This window comes from Molothrus aeneus, chromosome 8 (genome assembly GCF_037042795.1).
Source record: "Molothrus aeneus isolate 106 chromosome 8, BPBGC_Maene_1.0, whole genome shotgun sequence".
NCBI lineage: Eukaryota > Metazoa > Chordata > Aves > Passeriformes > Icteridae > Molothrus > Molothrus aeneus.
The window spans coordinates 7,308,663-7,326,597 of NC_089653.1; the positions used below are offsets into that span (position 1 = coordinate 7,308,663).

The 17,935-nt window shown below is 41.7% G+C and overlaps 1 protein-coding gene across 1 annotated transcript in view; it reads left to right on the forward strand.

Annotated features, from left to right (window-relative positions):
* Window positions 1-2,431: 2,431 nt before the first annotated feature.
* The window catches only part of ANK3 (ankyrin 3), a 192,890-nt gene continuing 177,386 nt past the window's right edge, over window positions 2,432-17,935 (forward strand). Inside the window, exon 1 of the mRNA XM_066555067.1 lies at window positions 2,432-2,703. Within this exon, the coding sequence (XP_066411164.1) occupies window positions 2,590-2,703 (114 nt within the window). The 5' untranslated portion in view covers window positions 2,432-2,589. The remainder of the gene's footprint in view (window positions 2,704-17,935) is intronic.

Consider the following 17,935-nt stretch of genomic DNA (forward strand, 5'->3'; position numbering starts at 1 on the left):
TTATAGGACATCACAGGATTAGCCAGCAAGCGGTGAATGACAGCAGCATTCACTTCAGCTGTGGCTCAAATAAAGTTGGTTTCCTAAGGCAAAGACTCATGAGTCTTTCAAATCCAGATGGAAATATGCTGGGAATAAGAGGGATCCAGCTCTATTGAATTTTGTTGAATCCACTTTCAGTTCTGGTTCTGCTGTATTTTCTAAGCATTTCTCTGCTAATAACTGCTTTCTGTCAGACAGGGGAACTAATTTCAACTTTATTTTACAAAGATCTGAACTTCCAAGAGGGTAACTGCCAAGGTCATGCAGGCAGCTTGTAGGCTAGAAAGTAAAGCTTTGGGTGCCATTTCTTTGCCTTTTTTATTTTTTTAATATGCACAATGCAGTCTTCCATTTCCCACCAAAACTTGAGATCACTGTCGTTGTTGAGGTACCTTCTTCAGCCCCCATGAATCAGCAGCCTGTCCAGCTCCTCTCTCTGGTAGGGCTCTGGTAGTGCTAGAGCAGAGTTTCCTCATGGCTGCCCTGGGTTCCCTTGAATAGCTGGGCCAAAATCCAGGTGCCTGCCTGAGCCTGGCCTTTGAAAGCCTGCAGTGGTGCCCTGCAGTTCAAAGCATGCTCAGGGCATCCCTGGGGTGTACTCTTGGCATCTTCAGAAATGTGTTTATTCAGGTCTCTATAGAGCATAGAGAAGTGGGAGTTGACTGCTTCTGGTTCAAATCTAGGCATTGCCCAAGTGCAGCATTCCTCTTCGCACAGCTTTCCAAAGGCAGTGTTCTGTGAGGCTTCAGAAGCCTTTCAGTCGTGGAGGGGGAGTGTGGAGAGTCACACGGTGGTCTATGGGTACAGGAGGTTTGCATGCACACAGAAACCCTGGTTTTACTGCCCCAGCAAGAAAAATCCCTACGGTCGCACAACTGTGGCCTCCATCCTTGAGCATTTCTTAAAAATCACTCCAAAATAAACAACTTTTTAAACCTGGCTTGTTACCTTGTGAACAGGAGACAAACAGTGCACTGTGTGCTGCCCTGTGGACAACATAGGATGTGTTCAAAGTAGTTTCTGTTTTGGAGACTTAAAAGATTATTTTTCTTTTAGCCATGTTATGTGAAAACTAAAGCATGTTGCTTGCTGGGCCTCAGCAACCAGAATTCAAAAAATGTCTTTCAAGTTTAGGGGAAGAATATTTACAAATGTGTGAGACATCTCTGGATTTTATGCTGCCCTGAGAAGATTCAGCCTGATTTGGCTAATTGCACTTCAAATGTAAATTTAACTTAATTTTTACAACAGATTCAGGTTTCTTTTTTTTTCTGGAAAGAAATGCTAGTACACTGTCTAATACACTGGTTTTGCTTGGAGAGACTTTTGGGTTTTATCTGAAAGAAATCAGGCTGCCTTAAAATGCTGATCTTCATTACAGTGAAGCATGCTGCTAGGAATACTGGGAAAGGTTAAAAACAGCAGTCTTGAGGCAAGCTGCTGATTGTTCATATTTGTGCAGAAAAAATATGGTTCCTTATTTACGAGATGCTTGCTCTGTGTTCATCCTAGTAAAAGATCCTCCTGCAGGCCTTAATACTGCTGCTATTTTACCTCCCCTAATGAATATTCAAAAGCTGCAGTCATTGAGGACTCAGGTGGCAAAAATAGTAAGATGATTGAAGCAAGCCTTGACATAAAAGCCTAAAAGTACATTTCCAACTACATGGCAATAATGCCGATTTCCCTTTCTGACCACGTAAATGAACAGTGCCAGAAAATCTCCCATGAATTAAATGCCTGTTTCACACACCAGTGTGATTGCATCTTTCTCTCTGTATGATGTGTTGTAATAAGTATGTTAAAAAAAAAAAAAAGGAAAAAATACAACAGGGCTTTTTGTAATCCTCTGTCACAAAATGTATTGGAATTGAAAAATCGGTATAAAGGACACACTGTTAAGATATGGCAATGCATGCATTGTTTTCTACATAATGCAGTCAGAGTCTCCGTGGTAAAAAGAAATTTTTATTTTATTTTTTTTGTCACCATCAGCAGTTAACCTAAAGTAGGAGCTGCTCCATTTCATTATAGGTTAAATGGCTTACTATACAAAACTAGCTGAGAGACGTACAGTGCTAACACTGCATTTTTCTAGTAGGTTTTAAAAACGTGCTTGAAGATCAGTGAAGAAAAAACAGTGCAGCATATGTTATTGTTCTGGAATTTTTTTTAATAGAAAGCGCTCCTTTTCAGCATTCCCCCTTCAGTGGAGTCACTTAGACACTTCCAGCTGGTGGCAGGGGATACAGCCATAATACAGCTTTCTCTGTCCCAGCTGTCTTTTTCATTACGTTAAATGCATTACGATGGCTGCACTGCTTTACAAAGGCTCAGGTGCAGGAAGGTATAGGAAGAAATCTGCAACTATGTGTTTTTGTAGTGACTGCAAGCTCCTGCGAGATCTCTGAATCCTGAATGTGTTCCTGGCTCTGGTCACAGATCTCCTTCCAATCACTGGAACATTTGCTGTAAGGGCTGGCTAAAGGTGCCCGAGGAAATCACCTTTTACAAGGGAGCATTGTTGTAAAGGATTTTTAATGCATTATGGCTCACGCAGCATCACAGTTAAAGAAAAACAGGGATTTAGAAATAAATGCTGAGGAAGAAACTGAGAAAAAAAGAAAACACAGGAAAAGATCCCGGGATCGGAAGAAAAAGGTATCTAGATCTGTGCCAAATTCTGAACAGGGGTTCTTTTGTTTTAATTTTCTTACCTTGCAATTGAAGTATTAAAAGCTTGTTCTTGCCTGTAACTTGGTAGCTGTGGGAGTAATTTGTTAACATTGTAAAATAGCATTTGTAACCACGGCTGTGGGGTTTGCAAAGCAATTGAATGTTTAATTGGATATTAGTTGATTGCAGTGATGATGCAGAAGGTGTGCATTCGTTTCCCACTTATGTTACTGTGATATGCAAACTGTCTGTGAGTTGAAAATAGTTTGTAACCATCATGTGGGGTTTAATGCTGAGCTCTCTTGTAGGTTTAATAGCAAAGCATAGCATAATAGTTTAGTCTTACATGCAGGTTACTTAAAAGGGATGTGTGTAGAGGCAGATTTTTTTTTCTTTGTGTTGGGACTGTGTCACATGTTTGGCTTCTGAAACATCCATTTTTGGGATAATGTTACAGAAATAAGGTGTTTCAGTGTTTCTGTTTTTTTCTTAACAGTGAGCTGTTAAATAGAATTGAGCTATAACAGTCTGTTACTAGCAACTTTCTTTTGTTAGGAAAATACGTGGCTGAGATTACAGAGCCTGGTTTTTCACTGCTGTAGATTTGTCTTAGCTGCAGAAAACCCTTCAGCAAACTAGGATCTGAAAAATTCAGTAGGCACTGCATTGCTCATTGTTCAGGTCAGGAGCCTCTGTGTGATTCCAGGCTTACTGTTTCTCTCTAAGGTATAAAGCAAAATAGTTATGGTTTGTGGCATAATGACAGATAAAGAGGCCAGCTACTTTGGCAGCTCTGAGGCTGTGTCCTTATAAATGACACCTTGTACTCTGCTCCATAGAAATAAGGCCCTGCCACAATTTCTTGTCTGTGGCTGCATTTCATGATAATTTTTTCAAGAACATATCAAGGAGCCAGCTGCCTTTAGAGAAACCTGGGCATGTAGTATTTCTGTGCGCTTTTGTGAAATCCCCCTGAGGGGGGGATTGGGTAATCTTCATGTGCTCAGAGAAGCAGTGCATGTGCTTCCTAAATGACATATAGATTTCCTCTAACATATGTGCATCTTTTGCTTGGGCGAGAGTCAGCATTTCCCTGCCCTTTTCTCTTTTCCCTCTGCTGTGGCAGTCCTACACCTAATGAAAAGCACTGAGAAACCCACTGCCTTCTGTTCTAGGCAGCACGTTAGGAGACTCTTAACATGCTGCAGTACATTTGCTGCAGCCAGCTACACTGGAGGCATTTTTTCTGTGTCAATGTATAGGTTCTTCTGAATCATCTTCCAGGATAAAGGGCAGTATGAAGATAAGTTTCTGTCTTTGAGGTGAATTTTGAGGTGCTGCTGTTTGAAAGCAGCCTGAAATAGTGATATTTTTCTTGGCTGCTGTTTAGGTTATGTGCGGGTTTGTAGTGTTGCTGTCAGGGTGGGTGTCCCCCCAGCTGAAAACGATCACAGCAGTAAGGAATTAATTGTAGGAGCTGTCCCCATAGCCCATATTTACCTATGGCTTGTGAGCTAAGATGAATAGTCTCTCAGCTGAATTTACTCATGCTGCAGGGAGCCCACGTTGTTCTTGATGTGCTCAAGTTTAACAATAGCGTGCCCAACCAGATCCATGCACTGTCTTTGTGTAAGGGAGCTTCCTCAGAGCTCAGAATTAGAACAATATAGAAGGGATATGGCAGTGAGAGGCTCTTTATTCAGTGAGGTGAGACAATTGCTTTGTGGACAAAAATGCTTTATTGTTTATACAACACTGCTGTAGAAAGGAAATCTCTCAGCAGCCAGAGTGGCACATGGATAAATATCTGCCTATTAATCTCAAATATATGGGTTTCTCTCAGTGTTTTATTTCTGCATCTTAAGAATAAGAGAAAATAGAGAGCTTTTGCTCCCCCAAATGCTTTTTTTTGGTTCTCCCCCCCCCCCACTTTGGAATTTGGTAGCTTATTCCAGTTTCTTTCTGAGTTTCCTTAGGACTCTGCAGATTCAGGACAGGTAAAGGCCCTCTCTAGTAGGAGAATGGAACAAAACCCAGCAATTGCTTCACTTTACTCTCATACATTGGGGCATCATTGTCATGTCAAAGACGTGGTTTTGCTACCCAGTACATAGGGCGTAGGAAGTCCAATAATTTGGTTTGCCATTTTGTGCTTTCCTGGCTATTTAAAACATTTTCCCCCCAAATTTTCCACTATGAGTAGTGAGTCACTTCTTGTTCCTCTGCACCACCCACAAGCAGGCAGTACTCGGGGATTTTTTTGTTGATCACATGATACTGCACAAAGCTTACCCTTTGCTTAAGCAGCATGCAGAAATATCCTTTAGAGTCTTCCAATCACTTTGGAACAACAAAGAATGCTAATGTTTCTGGATAATTTATACAGTGAAGAGCCCAAGGCAACCAATGGTTAGAAAGTAAGGCTGGTGGGATCAGCCAGTGTCTTAGTCCTGTGTGATACTAGCAACAGTCATGCTGATTTATGTTCCTGTTTAGTTGGAGGATGGCAGTCTGAGGGGAATATTTCACTGCTTTTGACTGGTTAAGCAATTTACAGTGCAGTAACATTCCTGTGAAGGCTTGCTTCGAGACTTGGATGAGAGAAATGACCTTTTTAAAACACACACAGAACAACAACCTGTGTTTTGTCCCATCCCATTTAATTTCAAGGTGAGATATTTTCAAATTGCCCCTCTTAGCTCTGTGGAGAGGCTGTGATTCTGTGCCCTATGGCCCCACTACACTCCTTCTGTTTGCTTGCATTCAGGACATTCCAGGCCTTTGCTGAAGGTTCTGAAAGGTTCAGAGCTTACCGGGCTTAACTCAGGCAAGAGAAAGGGATAGGGCCAGCAAGTGAAGGATCTGCATTGTACAGGTTTCCCATTTATTCTGTTCAAGTTCATATTACAGCTTCATACAGCTCTGCCTCTGGATGGTTGTGCAGTGTCCTACACTGAAAATAGTTTGAGTACATCCAAGGGCAGACCTGAGCATTTAATGGTTATCACAGAACAAGCCAAACCACTCTTAAAAAGAAGTGATTGATAGGATAGCTTGCTTGATACTTGCCAGTGCAGCTCTGTCATGTGTAGTTTTGTTTGTAAAAACTAGAAAATGTTTATCCTATAATACTGTCTGGACAGAAATTGGTTGCTTAGTCAGTGCCTTTCCTAAAATAAAGGTGAAACCTCTGAAGGGTTTTTTGTGTTCTCTCTTGGGTACATATCAGAAGAGAAGGACGGGTCTTGGCACACAGTCAATGATTTATGTTTTATACAATATTTAGTAGGACTGAAGTGATTTCCATTTACGTGTAGTGCTCAGGAGCTCTTGTGTTCTTTGGGAGCACAGAATAATTTGATCATAATGCAAAGCCTGGCTGCTGCTGTCCCTGAGATGTTAAAGGCTGTTGCTGTCACAGCCTCTGCTGCTGCAAACTTGTGGGCAGCAGGGAAAGTAATCCATGTGAATCTCACAAATCCTGCTAATTTCATCATAAGGCTCACGGTGTTTGAAGGTTTTATTAAACTCTCAGATATGCTGCAAAAATTGCCTTGCTGTTTCCTAATGGAAATAAGTGGAAATGCTGTGTCAGGAATGATCAGCCTGTAGGTGTTGCAGCTGCTTTGAGGGGCTTGTGCATCTTCTGGGCTGGGCTCTGCTGCCAGCTCCAAGGGCCTGTGAGGGATGTCTTGGGCTGCCCAGCCTTGCCGAGCTGGGAACACCTCCCAGGGACACCAGGACCCCAGGAGGGCATCATCATATCCCACTGGGGGATTCCCACTTTTTCCTTTCCCCTCAGCACTCCTGGGGCTGTCAAGTGTTTAACAGATCTCAGCCATGTGAAGGTTTTAGTGCAAATGGCAATTTTCATACGCAAACAAGTCGACCAGTTACCAGGTAAAGCTTTAAACTCAGATAATAAGTTAAAATCCCCATTCTTTTTTCTTTCAAGTAATTTCATTATTTTTAAATAAATCTCAATTAGAGATCTGTTTCGTGGCTTCTGAACAGTTGGACTTGAATGTTGTAGAATCTAGATATGTTGAGTACAAGTGATTGTCCTTTTACTCATTTGTGTTAAAGCACAAACCAGGCAGATGTTGTTTTAACATCTGGGAACCATGACCTCTGGTAAGGGAAAAGATTGTGTTCATTAAGGGTCTGAAAGAAAAATTGATAAGTCAGTGATCTTTCCTAAGTGTGAGAAAAATTTCAGTCATATCCTTGATTTTGGACATGATGCTCTGTCAGAGGCAAATCAAATGAAATAGAAAGGTATTTCTGATAGATGATTAGGGTCACTGGTGGATGGGATATCTACCAACAATGCTGAATTCTTACCAGCATGGAGCTTGGTGGTGAAAGAGTGTTTCTATTCAGCTGGAGAAACAATTCCCTCTTTGAAGATGACCCCTAAAGGAATGAAGCTATTCCATTGTATTGTGTGGGGAGCACTACAGCATCATTTGAAGTGGGCACTGCTCAGCGTTACTCTGTTGTTTATAAACCCAGAAAAAATTTTGCGCTGTTACATTTTTATTTAGTGGGGTTTGGAACATTTACCTTTTCCTTTTCACCTACCTGGTGCCTCAGGGTTGTGCTGTCACAAGGGATGGCCATTAGTCACTGTGCAAGTGTCAGTTTGGGTTAAAACCTGTGTTGTGCCAAATGCTTCCAGCTTGTGGTGGGAGGGGATGGGCAAGAGCAGGGAGGACCAGCCATGGGCAGCCTCACTGTTACAGGGAGGTGGCTCCACAGCTGGATTTACAGCTGGACTCTCAGGCAGTGTGAATCAATACTGCTGCTACTGCCTGGTTGGTGTTAACACAGAGTCTTTTATCCTTCTGGTTTTTCCACCCAGGCTGTGCTGGTTTTTTGGTGGGATTTGTGTTTTGTTTTTTTTTTTTTTAATTGAGAGTTGAGGGAAAGGGAAAATGGGATGTTCTTGAAAGCAAAAGGAAGTGCAAAGATGGTTAGTGAACAATGATTTAAAAAGAAAAAAACTTCTTATATGATTATGAGTGTATGAATATTCAACCATGTGCCAAAAGTCAAAACTCTGCTGATTTCAAGCTCGTAACTTGCCTGAATTGATGACTTCAGGATAAATGTTGCATACTTTGATGCTACTCCCTTTGGGCATTCACTAAATATTTGTTACTGTGAGCCAAAATACTTGTCAACTAGTGGAACTGACTGAGCACCTGCTAAAATTGAGTGTTAGACTCATGCAGACCTAGTTTGACTGGAGCTGGGGGGAGGAGGTGGGTTGAGAACTAGGCTGATGTGATGGAGCATTCGTGGACAGAGGAGACAAATAGAGAAAATAAAGCGTGAGCTGTAAATTGTATTAAATAGAAAAATTACTTAGACAAAGCCTGAGATTGGCCTGAAGTTCAGGCAATAAAAGGCTGGATTTGCTGCTGTTCAGAAGTTTGTGCAGGCCACTGTTAAGAGTCGTATCAGGGATTTTGTGGCTGAGGAGTGGGATTGGCACAGAGCTGCCTTGTGAGGGCAGAGCCTGGGGCCTCCAGGCCTTGATGGGCTCCTGTGCTCCTGTCCAGCTGGAAACCTCTGGAGGCCTTTCAGCACTCTGTAAAATGATCCCTTGATCCCTTCCTGTTAGACTGGGATGTGCTGGGGGGACTGCAGGTGATGAGCTCAACAGAGGTGGCACAGCTGCCCCACCTTGTTCCTCGAGTTACCTAACCCAGGCTATACCCCTGTACCTTAAAGCCAAAACTCCAGGTGCCTTCAGAGGATAATTCAGTGTGTGGGGGGCAAGTTAAAGGAATGCTCTTGTTGTCAAGGTATTGAGTATTCTCCAGCCTTGCAGCTTCAGCTTTGGCCATACTGCATATCAGGCTCTGGTATCTCTGGTGGATTTTTGGGCTCATATAACACTTAAAAAAAAAATTTCCTTGTGTCTTGTGTCTGTTGCCTGGTGTGGTATTTTTGTGGAGTTCTGCTTGGTTAGTGCTCTACAGGGTGGATAATTACTGACCACCACAGAAGAGATCAGCTTCACCTTTTATTTTTTGGAAAGATCACTGTGTGGTAACCTTGGAAGGGAAATTCAGCATGGTATTTCTTTAGTATTTATTCAAGACTAATGTGGAAAGGAGAACTAGATTGAAATAAGAGATTGTCTTGTTAATTGAAAAGAAAATTCACTCTGGGATGTATTATATTTTTTTATAAATCATAATTTTGCCAGTAAGCTGAAAGCTCTGACAATTTAGTAATATGAGTTTGTCACATATAGGATTTATTGCACTGAGATTTACACAAGCAGTTGCCTTTGTATTGTGTACCAGAACTAAAACTTTGTTTTGCTTTTTTAGTTGCAGAAAGGACATGATCTATTTCATAGCTGCCTTCATCTGAAAACTTTAGACAACTTCATATGATTTTGTTTTAAAAACCTGAATTATGTGTTTTACCCAGGATTTTGTTTATTCAGCAGTGTTATATTCACAGTTTTGGATTTCACCTTATTGGGCAGCCAAATGCTATGCTATCACAGTTTATTTATAATTTTTAAATCTCAGTTTGAGAAGTCATTTCAGCATCTTTTATTTTTTCATTGAAAAATCATTCAGAATTAGAAAGTACAAGGTAGAAGGGTTCACTTATATTTCTGATACTGTAGTCCATATTTATCCAATTGAAATCAATGGGGTTTTATGAAAGAAGTTACATCTTGGTCCAAGTGGTGTATCCATGTCCTGTGATGGCACACTGACTGCTAGTGAGTGGCAGCAGGAAATGAAGGTCTGTACCTTTACAGGAATGCACTGCCCCATCATGGCAAAGTACCCAGACTCAGGGTCTCCATTTAATTCATGGGTGCTGTGTGACATTTCACAGAGCCTGCTGGAGCTGCCTCAACAACATCTCCACCAGTGCCATTAGGCCTGATGTGTTTGGGCACTCCATCTCCACCAGGAGCCTGTCAGGCTCCCAGCTGTGCCTGGTGCTTCACCTGTTAAATTCATAATTTAAATGATAAAGAAAAACCTCTCTTTGATCTGGTCACTTGCTTCCCTTGTGAAGAAAGGGACACCTGGTCTAGTGGAAGGTGTCCCTGCCCACGTCAGGGAGGTTAGCACTGGGTGATATTTATTATATTTCCAACCCAAGCCATTCTATGATTCTATGGATTACATTCATGTATTCCACACTCATTTGTAATTGCCCTGTAAGTGCAAATGCATAGATGAGAGAAAGGTGTAATATGTCAGTTGTTTGATTTTTGAAAGCAGTGAAGTATATATGGTTTTTCTGTGAAATCCTGTCAGCTCAGCTCTGAGCTACGGGCCTGTCCTTAACCCTCCAGCTACTGCCTCTTGAACTAAGCTGCTCTTAAGTACCCAGGCTCTGCTGGAGGAAGAGAGGAGAGTCAGAGGAGGAGACAGGTAGTTGAGTTGTGAGTGCCAGGAAAGGATTTCCTGGAGCTGCTGTAGAGGCTGTTCTTGCATTATTGTGTTCTCAAAGCAGATCCTTGAACTCTGGTGGACTGTGGGCAGCTAGTAACTGATACAAATCCAAGGACTTGCAGGGTTCCCTAATGGTGAGGAGAAGCCACAGGGTGTAACACAAATACCCCTCTGCACTAATGATGATGTGGTCTGTCGAGCTGGGATGGTGCTCTGGTACACAGCTGCTTGTGTGGCATCCTTGTGCTCTCCTCAGTCCTGCTGCCCTCTGTAAGTGCAGGATTTACACACAGCAAAACACCTTTAATGCTCATATGGCATGGGTCTGTGTGTGTGCTGGGGGGAGCTGGGGTCAGGGCCTTGCCTGGGACTCCCCACCTGCGTGTTTTGCAGCAGTGCATCCTGAGCTGGGCATCCCCAGAGTGTCCCTGCTTCCCACAGGGAGCCTCCTTCTGTGTTAGGGACCCCTTACCCTGGCAGAGGTGGCATGGTGCTGCAAGGGGTTTCATTCCAGAGGAATTGTGTTCCCTTTCCAGTGGCTCCAGGAAAGCCTGGCTCACCCAATGCCAGAGCTGCTGGCCAGGCTGGGTCCTTAGGGAGAAGCTGCCCACAAAGTTGTTAACAGTGTTTTCAGAAGTGCTCTGGTAGTGTATGAATATTTTGTTTCTTCATTTCTGTAATTTACAGTGATTCTGTTCCATTGCTGTCATTGTTTCCAAAAGGAATTATAAATCCTGTTTTTAATGAATGGACAATTTGAAAAGAACAAGTTGTTAAAGCGAAAAGTTTAATGGTCTTTTTAAACTTGTCTCTTTTCCTTTAAAATTCTTCAAATTAAAGTATCAGCAGTGATTTCTGCATCACATTCTTAGTTCACAAAGCTCAGAACAATGCACAAGTCAGTGTGGTTGTTGATATCTAACCTTTCAGTTAGAGCACCCTTGTTTGCATATTCTAAAAAGCTTTCCTTAAAGGCTGTATAATAAATAGAAACCATCTGACACTATCCTGCATGTATCCTCTAATAAATGCTACTTTTACCTGCCCTGTTTCTTGTTGTTAGAAGACACAGTTATGGAACTCACTTTGTGTTCAGCACATTGGTTCATTTTCTGGTGAATTGTAAATGTCAGGTTGCAGAATAACTCCATCATTGACTTCCTTTAGTTAAACAAGACTTTCACAGTTAGCTGGGCTGTTGTCCTTCCCTGTCTTCTCTCCAGATGGGTGAACTTGAGGACGTGCTCCCCAGCCTTCTCTGGGAACTCGCAGAAAAGCAGAGCTGTGCAATATCCATTGGATAGGTGTTCCTTCTGCTCCCCAGCATGAATTTATAGAGCATTTTACTAACAAAAGGCAGAGGTGGAACTGAGGCACTGACTGTGGTTAGCTACAGTCACTTTTCCAGCGTTGAATCAGTGTCTTATATATACAGGCATTCAGAGCTTTAGATGAAATTCCTTCATAGGTTGAATAATTTTATTTTCTCCCACACAGCTTTTTTTTTTTTTTTTTTCTTTCTCCCATAATTGCATTACCACTTTTTCTGGACCCTACTGGGGTATCTCTGAAATGGCAATAATTTCCCTTTCATTAGTCACTGCCTGGGTGGTGAGCATTTGCAGCCATCCCAACAGCTGAATGTACCATTGGCCCATGAGGAAAGAGTGCTCTCAGTGACTTGTTCTCCTGCTCCCTTTGGATTTGTATGAATCTGGCAATCACCCCAGGTGCTGAGGCCAGTGTTGTCATGCTCAGACTGTAGGAGGAATGAGTGCAGATGTTTTTCACAGACAGACTGCTGGCTAGACCCTGAAGCCCAGGTGGATGCGCCACGCTGGGTGCTCGCTGTGCCCAAGGGGATAGATCTCCCCAGGGAAGAGAGATGTGCACCAAGCTCCTCGTGCTGCAGCAGGTCAGAAAAGGGGCTCAATCTGTGACTGAGTCAATGCAGCATTTTCCTGAAGGGCTGAGGAGGCCTCTCTCAAAACAGGCCTTTTTTCTTGGCCAGGCAGGAGCAGACAGTATGTTCTGGAGGGTGGCTTCTACAAAACAAAACTCTGAAAAGTTAAAGCATTGCATAGTGAAATATTGCTGAGATGTGGGTGGCAATGGTTTCCTCTATTACATTTTTACCATCTAAGCAGAAAAAACATCTTCAAGGAGAATTGGTGAAGGCACTGGATACCTGCAGTCCTAGTTTTTCTTGCCACTTGATTTAATATGAAAACACCACCACTTTGAAGCTGTTAAACATCAAAATTCTGATAACTAAAGACTGCTGTTTTTCTACCAGCCTGAAAAGATTAAAAAGATGTTGAGAGGAAAACATGTCTCATGACAGTGGGTGCACAATCAAAGTTTCTAAGTAGGGCAGCCTGAGGAGCAGCCAACGCTTTTTAACAGTTATGGGAAAGTGTATGTTTTTTTGATGTTCCTATCTGATATCTTTCTACCTTTTTTTTGTACTATCAGACTGTCTGTTTATGCCCAAAGAAGCCTTAATAAATGTTTTGCACACTCAGCACACACTGCCCACATAAAAGAGGAAAAGTATGCCAACTTCCAAGTCATCCAAGCAACAAACAAAGAGTAGGGGGTTCACCACTGACTCTTCCAGTTTCATCTTAAACAGTTTATTTAATTGCTGGGGGTTTTGTCCATAAAATATCTCCATGTTTTTGCTCTTGTGCATTTTAAGCATCTCTTTTCAAATGTCAGGCACTGGCTGTTTTTCTGTTCTCGATATAGAATGTATTTTGTATGTCTTGCATAAGGTTCATGGCTACAAAATACAAAACCCTGTGCAGGGTTTAGAGTTTTTTAATGACCTTTGAGCTGCTGAGTGCTGTCCTGGTGTGTGACCTATTGGCTGTGTCCACAGCTATCAGGAACATTTTTGCTGGTGTCTTGGCATAATTCTGGAGGAGAAATAAATTTTTTTAAAGAATTGTGTGCTTTTTGAAAAGCTTGTGGTGGAGAGAGGAAGCATGCGTGATAACAGTTCTAATTATGGTTCCTGGTATTCAGTATAAATATCCAATTTAGTGTTTTTAATTATACCAAGCCTTTGATTAAAGGCTGTTTTAGAAGGACTGATCATATTAGGTAAGTTGCAGATAGAAACCCATATTGTTTACGAAAATTTTGCAAAGCTCTTTCGAATTTTTTCTGTGTCCCACCCAATATACAGCAAAGTTATCCAAATCCTGGTTTTAGAAGTGCATGAGCTTAATCTAAAACAGCCAAATACAGTGTATTTTATAATGTTGTATGTGTCTTCTTGTTGGCCTATGTGCTTGTTATCCTTGAAGTTAAACTCACTGAATTGTGGTCAAGTCAGAGGTCCAATTAGCAGAACCACTGAACATATGCAATAAATTCAGCTTGAAAGGCCACATGCACAATCTGCCTTGGGTTGGAAAGCCAAGAGACGCTGTGACCAAACAAGATCCGCAGGGAAGCTGCTCAGAATTGTAGCCCTTTGTTCCCAGCAGCAAAGCTGCCCCTTTCTCCTTGTTTACTACCAAATGCAAATGAGCCAACAGGGCTGGTGCACTTTTAAAACTAGTCAGTTTGAGGGAAGATGGGAAAAAAAGGAGTGAAGGGATTAGAAAGAGCCTTGATGTTGAAATGGGAGCAGCAATGGCAGAGAGGGAAGGAACGGCTGAGGCAGCTGACCCAGAAGTTTGAGTTTATTTTGGCTGTAACTAGGTGCTGGAAGATTAACTCCTCATTCTGAAGAGCTCCTTATTAACTCAAAATGTTTTCCCAATGCCAAGTCAGTAGGTGAAACCTGGGAGAGAAGGAAGCAGAATAGGAAGGACAAAGTCAGCAAAAATTCACCCTCTGCTGGGGCCTGGGCTCCCAGCCCTGCTGAGTTCAGGGCGGGCTGCAGCTCCTCTCAGGACAGTGCCAGCAGCTCTCTGGGCAGCAGGGGTGATCCTTGCCTGGAAAAGTGGCCAAGGGGGGGACATGTCTCTTCCTTGAGAGCATCCTCTGCACTGCAGGTGAGCAGGCAGGGAGCTGCCTGCAGGGCTGCTGCTCTCAGAGCATGGCTGCAGGGGGACTGCAGTGGTGCTTGTGAACCCCCCTGCCTAGGCTGGGGGAGGGAGTCAGCCCTCAAGGTGGGCAAAATGACAAAACCCTCTAGCTGTGTATAGCAGAGTGAGAAATTTAATTGTTTGGGTGACATCCAAGCAGTTGCATCTGATTAAGTCCTTGAAAAGATAATATCTGTTACCTGGTTGCATGAATTTATACAGGGGTATAGAATATAGTGCTTTGTCAAGGTCCACATACAAAGAGTTAACCACAAATTAATCGGGGCTTGTCAGGTTTAAGATATTTCTGGTACAGTGTTGAACAATTAATGTACGCCCACAAAATAGCAATTGTTCCCTAGAATTGTAGTCTGCTAACCAAAATATATTCTTTTAAATTCTTTAAGGGTGAAAATGAAATTCAACTTAATGTCTTTCTGTGTGTTTCTTTTTCATTTGCAGTAAAATTTTCTCACATTTTCTCGACAAGTCAAAATCTCTGTCCTAGTTTTTGTAAGAAATGCTCTCTGTGCCTTTCTATTTCCTAGAAAATAGTTGTCCAAATGAGTTGTCTCAGAAAGGAACAAAGGTCATGTCCCAAAAAGGAAAATTAAGTCACGGATTATATTAATTTTCAAACTTAATAATATCTTAAGGAAAGATTGAGGAAATACACAAAAAGAAAAAATAAAACTTGAAGGGGGGAAGCAGGAGGAGATTGGGCAAAGCTAGCCAGCAAAATCCCTGCCAGAGCTTCTGGGGGCTTCTGACTGGAACTTTACAATGCGTTGGGTCCTCCTGTTCATTCAGTTTTGTCTGTTTTAGTTATTCAAAATAGCATTTTTTTCATAAACATGTGTGCTTTGTAGTGGTAGTTGATTTCGTTAATATCAGTTATTTTGTGCATTTATTGTTCAGATGGCCATTCAGTCCTGTGCCTTGGATAGTTTTGTTAATGCAAACATAAATTAAATATATGAAGCCTTATTAACACAAGGGCTGCCAGGAAATGGTTTTATTTTGTAGCTAGCCAGCTATGCAATTCAATAAATGCCATTGTCTGTAGCTGTTATATTTGACAATTACACATTAGGCCTGCATAGCTTTAAGGGAGCATTTTCTAGCAGTAAAATTTAGGTTTCACATGTAGAGACCTTATTTTGAGTAGATCCTGCTGTTTGGTGAAGAGACATTGGTGGCTGCTCAGGGGAAGGGTGGTGGCAGGAGAGGACAAGGTCAGAGGGAACTCAGGGGGTTGCATTAACCAGCCTGAGGATGACAAGATACATGTGTTGGAAAGGGCACACCCACAATGTTTAGTAGCTGACAAATAACAATTATGTAGGATTTTGGACCCCCCTCGGTGCTGAGAAAAGGATGAGTTGTTTCCTGGGAGAATCTGCTGGTACTGGATACCAACAGTGCAGTCAGGGGAGCAAGCCTGCTCCTTCAGCCTTGCACTGTTCATGTACTGCTGATATATTAGAGAAAGATTTTCTTCGCTTCTGATCATATTGAAAACATCAGGGTTTCACTTTAAAGATGCTGCAGGTCTCCTTAGTCTGGTTACATTGTACTTGGAATTTTCAAAAACCTTAGAGCCATGAGCCAGGGTATTCTTGCCTTTCCTGAGTAATGCTGGCAAAAGCAGTGGGAGTGCACATGGGAGTCCACACTGGCAGCACAGCCTGCAAAATGAGGGAAATTCTCATCAGGAAGGAAGGACTTAAATCTTTCCCTCTAGAAAAACCTTTGCATTAGAGCAAGGAAAACTTATCTTTGCTTTTAAAACCCTCTAGCTGCTGAAGATGTACGTGCTATTGCAGTTGAAATGCATGGGAGAAAATGATGCTGTGTGCTAGGCATATATTTTGGGTTTCAGAAAACAAGTATTTTGCAACTAGCTAGATTGATCAGCTTTATGTGTTTAGTTGATAGCAAAGAAAAGCTTTGGGCAGCTTCTGGTTTTGAAATATTTAGCTTTTACTTCTACTTTCAGACAGAAAAGCAGCTGGTGGAAAGGTGCACTGTTGTTTCTCAGAGCTCTCAAATGACTAAGCAAAGTGCATTCTATCTTTGCTTTTGTTGTCATGGGTCTGGTTGGTCAAAAGTGCCAAATATTCTGGCTCTAATCCAGCCAAGTTTCTAAGCCTGCACTCAAGCCTATTTGTAATTGGGGTGAGTACAGAGGGAGCACTGAGTGCTTAAAGCTGAGACCATTCTGGAGTGATGTTTGATTACCTTATCAGAAGAGGGAGTTTTCAGGAGGAAAGGTTCATCCTGAAATGCTCTGGATGATCCCAGCTCTGAGGGATATGTGTGAGCACCCAAGAGCTGGAGTTGACATAATTTACCTTGACTAGTAGATGGAAATCTGATCAATTCAAAAACTTGGTATTTTAAAGACATTCTTTTCTTCATAGACATGTTTTGAAAATTGGTGTTACCAATATTTAAGTAGGTCAAACACTGAGAAAACCCTGAAGACTGAAACAGTGCTAAGTCCATTACATATGGCATGGAAGGCCACTTAGCACTAAGTCACAGTTAAAAATTTCATTCTTATTATTGATTTAATCATGCTTATTAAGCAGCTAATTAACTCATTGTATGGATAGTGTTACAGAGGTATTAATCCTATTCATAAAGTGTTAAGCATATAAATTCTCCTTTGGGTAGTTAAGTATGTAGTTAGTAGTAGTTTAGTAGTTAGTTTGTATGCCACAAACAGCTGTAAATTTGGAAGATACTAGCCAGTGCCTAGCAGATAATTCAGGCCAATTTTTTCAGCTAAGAGATTCTTAATTTGAAAAATATAGAGTTTAATATGCTTGAAGTCACAAATTTAGGCTCAACAAAGCATTTAAGTCAATAACAAGATGAACACATTCTAGAAAAGTATGAAGAAACAAACCCCAAAATAAACAACCCATAAAATGCTGATTAAGTTCTGAAAATTAAAAGTTCCATCACTTGAAAGCTTTGTTTTGACATGTTGAACCAAAGGATTTTTTGTTTATTTGTTAATTTTTTTGTATTTTGAAATTTCTTTGCAAGCGTTTTTGGAAGGTGAAAATTTTGATTACCACATGTCATTTAAATTCAGAGAGGGATTGCTGAAATAATTTCTGTGTAATCTGGTGGGGTTTTTTTCCGGATTTTTTTTTATTGCTGTGAGCAAAGGGAGCCTTTTCAATCACTCATGCTGCTCTCTTTGTGACAGCCCTTCAAATACATCATGACCTGATAGCAAAATCAGTCTTGTGCAAAGTATTAAGGATCAGCTTGCCCTAAGTCTGCAAGTGAAATGAAACCTGAGCCCAAGGTGATTGCATTAAGCATGTGTTGTCATTCTTGTCACATCTGTGTTCTGGAGACTCAAAAAGCAGTAAAATGGTTAAGTATCAGTGATATTTAGAAGAGTGTGTTCTTGGTGACATTGCACAAGTAGAGCTCATCTTGTAAAGCAAATTAATTTTCTAAAGTGTTTTCCCAAATCCAGGGGTGAACCATGAACATCTCCATTATCATTAATACAGGCATTTCACGCTGTGTGCTCCTCTAGCCACTGTTCCATTCAGCACTCACTAATTACAAGTCACTAAAATCTGGGCTGCCTGCTGAACTGGGGTGAATTATGCATCTGGAGGTTCAAGGTCCTTCACCTTCCCAGCCCCTGAGGGGAAGGCTTTGTACAGAGGTGGATGTCAAGGGGAGGCCAAGGGCTGGAGA